This window comes from Glycine max, chromosome 7, assembly GCF_000004515.6.
Source record: "Glycine max cultivar Williams 82 chromosome 7, Glycine_max_v4.0, whole genome shotgun sequence".
Taxonomy (NCBI): Eukaryota; Viridiplantae; Streptophyta; class Magnoliopsida; order Fabales; family Fabaceae; genus Glycine; species Glycine max.
In genome coordinates this window covers 29026579-29038179 of record NC_038243.2, presented here as the reverse complement: position 1 = coordinate 29038179, position 11601 = coordinate 29026579, and the positions used below count along the sequence as shown (strand labels likewise).

At 44.3% G+C, this 11601-nt stretch overlaps 1 protein-coding gene across 1 annotated transcript; it reads right to left on the bottom strand.

Moving 5' to 3' along the window:
• Window positions 1-1006: 1006 nt before the first annotated feature.
• Window positions 1007-2529, bottom strand: LOC102663929 (uncharacterized). Its single transcript, XM_006584288.1, has 3 exons — window positions 2251-2529; window positions 1816-1931; window positions 1007-1724 (listed from the first exon to the last, which is right to left on the bottom strand). The coding sequence occupies exons 1-3, from the start codon at window positions 2527-2529 to the stop codon at window positions 1007-1009; spliced, it is 1113 nt and encodes a 370-aa protein (XP_006584351.1).
• Window positions 2530-11601: the final 9072 nt, after the last annotated feature.

Sequence of the window (11601 nt, the reverse complement as noted above, 5' to 3'; positions counted from 1 at the left end):
GTTATTTACATTTTACACAGTTCAACAAATGCACACATAAAGTTTCACAAATCCACAATTCCTTAAAAGAGGCCTAACTCACAAAAATAGTCCCAGTGGAGTCGCCAACTGTCGCAATGTGCCCTTTTGCGGGCGAGCGAAGACGAGGCTCACGGGTGCGCTCTCCAAAGGAGAAAAGATGCGCGGAGTCGCCACCAACGTTTATTTGTGGAAAACGTCGAAAAAACCAAAGGAAACCGGTCAAAATGAAAATTCTAAGTTCGGGAGTTGTATTTACGCTTGAGGAAGGTATTAGCACCTGTCACGTTTGTCTCAAAGGACAACAGCCTATTTTTTAGAATCGTGGAAATTGTATTACCTTAACTTTTATTTCTTTTTATTTTTTGAGGTCAACAAAAGCGGGGCTTTTGCTCCTACGTACCCTCCATCGAAGAGGAAATCAGACCTGCGTAGTTCTTTCTTATGCGTGAATCAAGTGATTCTTTTTACTTGAAAGGTGATCATTTAAAGGCGTTGGACCTTAAAAATGATCCATTTTACTTGGTAAGAAACTGAAATGATAAACTTTCAAAACCCTCTTTTTTGTGGACGAGCTTGACTAGGCGAGTTGATTTTAGCCTTAGTTTCACTTTAGTTATTAGTCAAATCTAACCACTACGCTCCTTGTCACGCTGGAGTACGAAGCGAGATGAAGCGATGTTCGTTCGAAGCCCTGGGCTTAATGGCTCCAATTACATCTATTCCCCACATAAAGAAGGGCCAGGGTGCTGCCAACACATTCAAAGGCATGGGTGAAGCATTGACATTGTCCGCGAATGCCTGGCACTTGTGGCATTTTCTCACATGGACGCAACAGTCATTTTCCATGGTGAGCTAGTAATAGCCTGCCCTTAGAATTTTCATGGCCATGGCATGCCCATTAGCATGTGTCCTAAAGGACCCGTCATGCACCTCCACGAGCATTCGCTCGGCTTCCTTAGCGTCTACACATCGGAGCAAAACCATATCATGATTTTGTTTGTATAGGATACCTCCGCTTTAAAGGAAACCAACTGACAACCTTCGCAAGCAACGTGCTCTTGTCATTGTCAGAAGCCCCCTGTGGATACTCCTTATACTCTATGTACCGCTTGATGTTGAAGTACCACGGCTTATCGTCTTGCTCCTCTTCTATCAAGCAGCAATGTGCGGGCTTGCCGTGACATTGGAACTCGATGTACGACAAGTTTCCATGTGAGGTTAGCTGAAACATGGATGCTAGAGTGGCAAGCGCATCAGCCATCTGAGTTTCCTCTCTGGGAACGTGGTGGAAGGAGACATCATTGAAGAACTCGGCTAGTTTCTTGATGTAGGCCTGATAGGGTATCAATTTGTGATCCCTAGTTTTCCATTCTCCCCACAGCTGGTGAATTACCAAGGCCGAATCTCCGTACACTTTGAGCAATTTGATGTTAAAGTCAATTGCCGCTTGGATTCCAAGGGCGCATGCCTCGTATTCAGCCATATTATTTGTGCAATTGAAACCCAATCTTGTCGTGAAGGGGCTGCATTGCTTGTCGGGAGAGACCAAAGCCGCCCCAACCCCGTGGCCTAGGGCGTTGGACGCGCCGTCGAACCACATGATCAACTTATCCCTGTCATTATCCTCCACCTTCTCCTCGAACAAGACTATGATGTCTTCATCCGGAAACTCTGAATGCAAATGCTGGTAGTCATTGAGAGGCCTTTTGAGTGACATAGACAATGTCGAACTCAGATAGCAAAACCTGCCATCGAGCGATCTGTCCTTTAGGAGCGGGTTTCTCAAAAATATACTTGACTGGGTCCATCTTGTACACCAACCAGGTGGTGTGGCTTAGCATGTACTGCCTTAGATGATGGGCCGCCCACACCAAGGCACAACAGGTCCTTTCTAGCAGAGAGTAATTCACCTAGCAAGCATTGAATTTTTTGCTCAAGTAATAGACAACCCTTTGTCTTTTTTCGAAGTCATCATACTCTCCTAACATACACCCCATTGACTCATCCAACATCGTCATGTATAGGATAAGAGGTCTCCCAGGCACTGGTGGCATAAGCATAGGAGGATTCATAAGGTATTTGCTTGATCCTTCCCAATGCCACTTGATAGTTGTCATTCCATCGAACGGACTAGTCCTTGCACAATAGTTTAAAGAGAGGTTCATAAGTAGCGGTGAGTTTCGATATGAACCTTGCTATATAATTCAAGTGCCCCAAGAATCCTCGGACCTGCTTTTCAGTGAGCGGTTCAGGAATTTCAAGGATGGCTTTCACCTTGTCGGGATCCACTTCTATCCCCTTCTGACTTACGATGAAGCCGAGTAGCTTTCCTGACTTGACCCCGAAAGTACACTTGGCGGGGTTCAATCTTAGTTGGTTCTTACGTAGTCGTTCAAACAACTTTCGCAAGTTAACGAGTTGTTCCCCCTCGGTTCTAGATTCGGCAATCATATCATCCACGTAGACTTCAATTTCCTTATGCATCATATCATGGAATAATGCCACCATAGTCCGTTGATAGGTTGCCCCGACGTTCTTGAGCCCAAAAGACATCACCTTATAACAAAATGATCCCCATAGGGTGACGAACGTAGTTTTCTCCATGTCCTCTGGTGCCATCTTTATCTAATTGTTACCCGAGAACCCCTCCAAGATGGAAAACAAAGCAAAATTGGTAGTGTTATCCACAAGGACATCAATGTGAGGTAAAGGAAAGTTATCCTTTAGACTGGCTCGGTTTGGGTCCCGATAGTCCACACACATTCGTACCTTCCCATCCTTCTTAGGGACTAGCACAATGTTGGCCACCCATTCAGGGTATCGAGCTACTACCAAGAAGCTAGCGTTGAACTGCTTTTTCACTTCTTCTTTGATTTCTAGGGACATCTCGGGCTTCATCCTCCACAACTTTTGCTTGACCGGGGAGCACCCGAGATTCAGAGGTAATCGATGTTGCACAATGTCGGGGTTCAAACCGGGCATATCTTGGTACGACCAAGCAAAGATGTCTTGGTAGTTTTGTAGCAAAACCACCAATTCATCTCAGACTGGTGTGGTCATGCCTGTACCAACCTTTACCTCTTTCCTTTCTTCGCCAACACCCAAGTTCACGATTTCTATCTCCTCTCAGTGTGGCTTCATTTCTCGGTCTTCTTGAGCGACCATCCTTTCTAGCTTTGGGGGAAACCCCGCATCCTCAGCTTGGCCTGCTATTCGTTCAAAATTGACGTCAGGGTCCTCGGTATTAGTACCTTCACATGACTCATCATTGGACCTGTACCGTTTAATCATAACAAAAATAAACATCAGATGAATGAGAATGGGTGAAGGTTCAAGAAGGAATGAAGGAAAGATCTTATATTATATATCTTGATAGCAAAAAGACATAACGCCCTAACAGGGAGAAAACCCCAAAGCCTATGCCTGGTTGTAGGGTTAAAACTAACGAATTACATTATGCCCGCTTTGGAAACTTCGGGTCGTTCAACAACTTGCCAGTTTCCTAATTAGAAATCAGGAAGGGACGACTGTACCTAGTTTGAACGCTCTTGGGGGGCTTCGTCGTGCATCATGGAGACTTGCTCTTCACACCTCCAGCCCGCACTCATAAAGCTCTTGTTGATGTGACATGGAAGGGCCTCTTTCATTTGTGGCCTTTGTTGTTGGCCTATGCTCCTGCTTCTCCTCTCTAGAGCGCTTCTTCTTGCATCAGCACGCGTAGGCCTAAAGCCTAGCCCAAACCTCTAGCGGTTTTCCTTGAATTCCACCAAGCTGGCCACCCCATCATTGTTCTTTCCTAAGCCCATTCCGGGCTCATATCCGTGCCCTAACATCAAATGGGCTACCATCATCGCAGCGTCAGACATGTGGGGTCACATCGAGAGGGATTCCACCGAAGCCTTGCTCACTACCTCAAAGGACTGAAATGTTGTCTCCAAGGATTCTTTCGCAGCTTCAACATATGGAATAGAGGAAGGGCAGCTTACCAGAATATCCTCCTCCCCCGAGACGATGACCAAGCGCCCCTCCACCATGAACTTCAACTTTTGGTGAAGCATTGAAGGGACCACCCTAACCGAGTGAATCCAAGGTCGGCCCAAAAGACAGCTGTAGGTCAGATTAATATCCATCACTTGGAATACGACTTGGCAAGTGTGGGGTCCAATTCGAATTGGGAGGTCAATCTCCCTTATAACGTTTCAGCAGGTGCCGTCAAAAGCCCATACTATCATGGCGCTTGGCCTCAAGTGAGAGGCGTTGAATGGTAGTTTGTCCAACGTGCTTTTGGGCATTACGTTGCATGATGAGTTGTTGTCAATGAGCACCTTAGCCACAATGTGGTCCATACACTTGACGGACACGTGAAGGGCTCTATTGTGTCCCCGCCCTTCGACAGGGATCTCCTCCTCAGCGAAGGTGAGGTAGTTATTAGCTGTAATATTGTTGACGATGCCCTCGAAGCCTTCCACAGAGATATCTTGGGCCACGTGGGCTACATAAAAAATTTTAACCAGCAGTTTCCGATGAGGTTCGGAACTCATGAGCAGTTCCAAAAGGGAGACCCTAGACGGGGTTTTGTTGAGCTGTTCAATCACTTTGAACTCGTTCTGTTGAATTATCCGAAGGAACTCATTGGCTTCTTCCATTGATACCTTTCTTCTACCGAGGTCTCTTCTTTTCTTCCTTTCTCAGCGAATCTCTTGGTAGATTCTTCCGGGGGTTACCACCGCCAACTGGTTGGTGATTAAAGAAGGCAACAAGTCCCCGTATGACATCGAAATCGGGGCAAACTCCGGAAGCTTCTTCACTGGAGGGTTCCTCCCCGGATTGGAACTTGTGCCAGGATTGAAATCGCCGACGAGATGAGGCCTCGCAGGAGCCAGGGCTTGAGTGGGGGCTCTTTGTGGTGGGGCAGATGTCCTTTACTTGGCGGGTGCCGAGTTTTTGGAGTTTCTGATGCGAGCCGAAAAGCATGGATGGTGCTGGGCATATTGATGAGTATTGTGAGGGGTTGATTGGGGTTTTGGCCAAGCAGGAGCCGAGGTCACGGCGTGAGCATACCCTTCTTTCCTTTTTGCCCCAGTCGGCCTGGATCTTTAGTTGCTTGTGCTGGCAGGGACGATATAGTCAAACTTTCCCCTTTTTAGGCCTACCTTGATCCTCTCGCTTGCAAATACTAGATCCGCAAAGCTAGAGGGCATGTAGCCTACTAACTTCTCATAGTAAAACACTGGGAGTGTGTCCAATATCATGGTGATCATCTCCCTTTCCATCATGGGAGGTGCTACCTGAGCCGCCAACTCCCTCTATCTTTGGGCGTACTCTTTAAAAGATTCGTGCTCCCTTTTGCACATGTTCTGGAGCTGCATTCTATCCAGAGCCATATCAGCATTGTATTGATGCTGCCTAATAAAGGCAACCATTAGGTGCTTCCAAAAGTGGATCCGGGAGGGTTCCAAGCTAGTGTACCAGGTGTTTGCCACCCCGGTTAAGCTATCTTGGAAAAAGTGCATGAGAAACTTCTCATCCCTTGAATACGCCCCCATCTTTCGGCAATACATTTTTAGATGATTTTTGGGGCAAGTGGTCCCCTTATATCTGTCAAAATATGGTACCTTGAATTTGGGAGGGATGACAACATCCGATACCAAACATAAATTGGTCATATTAGCAAAAAGGTAATCACTGAACCCATCGACCGCTCTTAATCTCTCCTCGATGAGATCAAGTTTTCCTTTTCCTTCCGTTGTCAGAGGTGGTCCCCCTACGGAGAAATGTAGTGGTTGTATCGGGCGTGGTTGAAAGGCTCCCACAGTATTAGGCTGAGGCATGGCATGGAATGTTGGTCCCTTGGTGGTGAACGAGGGGTATGAGTCGATGTCAACTTGGGCACGCTCCTGTGGCTCTTTACGGGTGCCCCCTATGGGTTGGGGAAGCTGACCCTTGAAGGTTATAGGAACGGCATGATCCACGTTCTCATGCATGGTGGGCAGTGTGAAATTGGGGGGTAAGCCGTAAGGGTAGGCATTTATGTTATACCCCAGATGTAGGCTGTCGGTGCTCCCCAATATCTCTCCTCCTCGTCCCCCCATGTCCGAGGCGGGTTGATGCGCATCATTCGTGGTAGATAGATGAGTAGGGTCTGCCTTGGCGACGGTGCTGGTGGAGGCAACCATGGCCATGTTACTTTCTATCAGTCTTTTCATGCTTAGCATGGCTTCCATCATGGATGCCATTTGGTCTTTCAAGGCCACCATATCGACCTTCATCTATCTTTGCACCTTGTCTACGTCACCCATGGCTCTAGTCTTAGACCGGGTTCGATAGGGGTGACTTAGAGCACATTTAGTTATGGTGTTACTTCCTAGAGGAACAAAATGCAATGAGTAATGTGACAAAAACTAAACATGAATGCATGCTAAAGACAAGTTGTCAAAGTATTGGATTCCCACAGAGTTTTAAACACACAGGATTAAATCAACCTCATTTTATTAGGGAACAAAAAAGGTTTATCTAATAAAAATCAAAGCGACAATACAATTGCCTTAGTGGATCCTAATTATGTGGGCCAGCAGATCAATCATGTGTTGGTAATAATTGAGGAGCCCGTGAACCTCCTCGAGAACTAAGTACACATCCGCCATTCCTTTGGCCTTGGCTAGCAGTTAGGGAAGTTCTTGACTCCCAGACGAACTGGTCCATCCACATCATTGCTTCTCTGTGCAATGAATCGATCACCCTTTCCCTTGCTTTCCTTTTCGCTTGCAGGATTGATACCTTGTTGTACTCATCCTCTAGCCTTTGCTCATGAGTCGCTGCTAGGCTTAACTTTTCCTTGTACTAGTCGGTGATGGCCCACATATTTTCTTCGGTCTTGCTCAACTGCTCGGACAAGCTTCTTTTCAACCTTTCACAAGCCTTTAACTCATCTTTCAAGATCATGCCTTCGACCCACAACTGATCCCTTTTGGCTCTTCGAAGCTTAAGCTCATTGTTGCTGTCACACAAAGCTCCTTAAAACTTGTATTGGTCGTGTTCTTCCTTTCAGGCCCTCTTGGTTTCTCGTTCCAAGGCTTCGGCAGTCGCCATATTGATGTCCCTTAGTTCACATACTCTTTTCGAACATTGATGGCCGTTGACTTGAACTTCTCTTTGACTACTTGGGCTCTTTCGAGTTCTGCCTTTAGGGTTTGCACTTCCTTACTCTTCTCTGGAGTTTCAGCCTGTTCCTCTCTTGCAGCTTTTAGCTTTGGGAGCCAATCCAACTCTTTCGTTTGGACTCTCAGCCACTTGTGATAGCCGTTGGTGATCCCGTTGCTGCTTTCCCTAAGCTCCTTATCATTCCTTTGCATTGCACCACATGCCTTCCAAACTCCTTGAAGTATTTTCACATTGGGGTCACCGAAACCCCGTGTGATGAAAGGCGTGATGCTTTCCTCCGATGGCACTCTCCTCATGGGGTAGCTAAGCTGTCTTATGGAGAGGACAAGATTGTAATGGATACAACCCATGGCTAGGTCATAATACTGAGTAAGGGAGGCAATTGCTTCCACGGAGACTTCTACTGTGGCTAGGTCCCAAATCTTCCCATAGGTCTTGTGGATTAACACAACTTATTTGTTGTGTGTGCTGATGTGCTTTACCTTCCACTTTACATCCTGGTTAACTCCCCCAAATTTGGGGCAAATTGCCTTGAACCATCTGCTCTCCTAGAATCTAAGCAAGGTATCTTGAGGTATTCATTCAAGTTCAGGGTTCAATTTTGAAAATGTAATTTAGCTTACAAAGGGTGCAAAGGATATAATTATAATTCAAGGTAAGCTTTTTGGTCAATTGGCTTGTATATACAATCATGGCCTTCATCATGTCCTCATTCATACATTTCATTCTAAAATTTAGAGATTGATGCAAAGACTATTACTCAAAGCTAGTCGTTCACTCATAGTTTAAGATCACACTCTTACTGATTATGATTCAAGCTTTTCTTTCTCAATCAACCTGTCTACTAACTAACAATTCTAATTGTAAGATCACATTCTTGTTCTTTCTTTTTCTAACATACACACTAGCTCAAACTTTTGAAAAGAAACACAACTTCATCTTAATCATGCATTCAATCCAAAATCAGTCTATAACACCCATTTCACAAAAAGATAAAAGTGTTTCACTGCATAATCATCAAAGTCAAGTTAAACTGTTCCATATGCTTCAAAACAAGCATACCAAATATCCACAAAAAACACAAGTATATATGAACGTAAATTAAAATCACTAAAAACAATGTACTGAAACTAATATAGTTATAATCATTATCCAAAAAGCAAAACCATCAGGAATTTAAAAGTCCCGAGACAGATCCTGGGTATCTTGAGTCTAAGCCTCCTCCTCATCTATCAGATGGAAAACTGGGAAAGCAGAGAGAGCAATAGCCTCTCCAGATTGGGAATCAGAGAGAATAGCAGCTTTTCCAACTGGCGAATCAGGGGGAGCAGCTGCTTCTCCAAATAGGGAATCAGAGATGATAATAATTGGTGGAGATGGGGGCACTGCTTCAAGCTTAGGAGAAGGTGGATTCACCATTGGAGATTGTGGATCAGCTGGCACTGGACCAACTCGTGCAGGTGTGGGCTCAGGAGGAGAAGCCTCGTTGGGTCTCACCATTGAAGGTAGAGCTCCAGGCCATGCTACTTGCTCAAGGAACTGCTCCATAGTTATAATTGGCCTTTGGTGAGCCAATTCTCGCATACTGTGCATGATAATAACGAATCCTTGGAATAAGCTCTGTAGCATAGGGACTAAGGTTTGGGAGCTCTGAACATCCGGTCCTATTGTTGCTGCTGGAGGAGCGGGAGTAGATGGTGAAGGGATGTCATCTGCTCTGGCCCTTTTTCTCGATGCCATCTGTAAATAAAAAGAACTCAAAATTGCTTAGACTACATTTATTCAAGTTTTTGAAATTAAGGATGGGCGCTTAGCGGGATACAGCTCGCTCAGCGCACCCTCAGAAATATAACACATCGGCTTAGCGAAACAGTGTGCGCTTAAGCCGAATCAAGGCAATAACAGATGTGCGCTAAGCTCAGCAGGGTTGCGCTTAGCGACACCATGAATTTCAAAAATCTATATAAGTTTGTGGGCTTAGCGAGCCAGGCTCGCCTAGCGCAATGGCTGCCACAACGAAATGAGCTTAGCCCAGATAGGCTGGGCTTAGCACATGGCTTTCAACAAAAAAAATTGACTAAGTTACCTGGGCTTAGCGAGTCAGCCTCGCTTAGCCACATGCATTTCAACAAGAGGATGAGTGTTCATCCTCAAAAGATGAACTCGCTTAGCGCGGTAGGCGTGCTTAGCGAGTTCGTCCGAAAATGCATATATTTAATGAATATTGATGAACTCGCTTACCGCAGCATGCTCGCTTAGCGAATTCATCGCATTTTCCAGAAAAATGCAGAAAACGAAGTTCATTTTCTCCTTTATTTTTGAGCCTCTAAAATGCATATTAAACATGCAAACCAGTCAAAACTATCTACATAGCACAATCATGTATAAGGTCCTAATCTTTCACTAACCTAAAATCATTCAAACCCTAGCAATCAAAAGCTAAATTTATAGTTTTCTAGCCTAAGGTTCAACAAAATAATAGAGAAAAGAAAAAAGGAATGAGGAACTTACTTGGATCTTTGATAGCTGGCGATGCGTGAAGATGCACAAAGAAAGCAAGAATGCACAAGTTTTGGTGTGAGAGAGAAAATGCAGGCAATGTTCAAAATTTTTTTGGCAAAGGTAAGTGTAACTGATGTTACACTTACTTAAGCAATTTTTGACCCTCTCGCTTAGCGAACCGCAGTGCTAAGCGAGCCAGAGAGACATTTGGTTTCTCAAAGCGGTTCGCTTAGCGGAACTACGTGCTTAGCCCAAGTTTGAAATTCAAAATCTATTTTTTTTTTTGTTTTTTTTCACATAAAGTTGGGCTTAGCGCACAGAAGGGGCGCTTAGCGAATTCTGCAGGTCATAAAACCCGCAACTCTTGCTAAGCCTGACTCTAGGCCAACTTAGCTAAAATAATGCATCTTGAATACAGAGGGGCATGTGCTTAGCGAATGATGAATCGCTTAGCGCTGCCATGGCTGCAAGGATTTGGGCTTAGCTGGCATGAGTTATGCTTAGCTTAATGAAACCCAATTTAGGCCACATTGAAATGGGCTTAGCGTCAACATCTCGCGCTTAGCCAGTGAATACGATTCACTTAGCGAGCAGGCTATCGCTTAGCCAGATTTAGATCAAATTGAAATGGGCTTAGCTCAGCCTTGGACAACTTAGCGGACCAAATCAGCTTGAGATGCAAGGGTTGAGTGCTAAGTGCTAGAGACTCTCTGCTCAACGCATGACCAAAGATGCGCTTAGCGCGAGGCTTGCGCTTAGCGAGAGGGCTAATTTTTAGAAAAAAAATTCTGAGTTATCTTTTAATTCAATCTCCACAAGGGATGTACCCTCCCTTATTCTCTTTGAATAACCAAGTGGATGTACCCTCCACTTGAACTGATCCACAAGAGATGTACCCTCTCTTATTCTCATTATAACAATCCCCAAGTAGATGTACGCTCTACTTGTACCACAAAGGATGTACCTTTGATCAGAGTGGTACCCGAATCAAATAAACATTAAAATGCAGTATCTAGGAAGTGATCCTAGGTCGTCTTCCAGTGAGCAATGATCAAACAAACGTTCATAACAATAATAATAAAACAGTAACAAAATGGGGGGGGGGGGGGGTTGTTTATTTTTGTAATTTAAACAGCAAGCAAACTTGAATTAAAAGATAACAGAACTAAAACATGTTGTTTCCCCTTGATTCAAAAGCATGTCTCTTATCCTAGGTTACGAGAATTTATGCCTGATCAATTCAACCACTTAATCCAACCCGAAATTAATTTACTAAGCGAAAATTAACACAAGGCTGTCATTATGTGATTAAGCAACACATACACCAATTAATCCCTCTCACATGTCCATTAAGCATGAACGTTAATTAAGCACAGAGACAATTAATCAAGCATTAAGCATGCATGGATCAGTATCAACAAGCAACAAATACAGAATAATTGGTGAAGGGGAAAAACTTATCAGAATTTAATATTAATAACAAAACCTCAAAGAGAGCTAAGCTTAATCCCCAAGAGAAAACAACACTAGAGATTCAACCTTCGATTAACAGGAGAAACGAAAAGGAAATCAAAGGCAGAAAACGAAACTGGAATTAAAAGCAGAAAACGAAACTGGAATTTGAAGCAGCAAATGAAAATGGAGTTGCTACGTGAACAGTACCATGCACGTGAATAGTAACCCGAAAACTGAAAAATGAAACCCTACAATCTCTCTACGTGAACAGTAACACGAACCCTCCTAAAACCCTAGCAGCTGGGCTCCAAAGCTTACAAATGTGATTATTGGGCCAAATAAGGTATGCTGGCCCAATTACAAAAATACAACTAAAAAATGAAATAAAATAAAAATGGACGACAATTAAAATTGTCTGCTCTCTTCAAGTCCAAGCCGGTTTAACCCAATTCCGGATCCAAG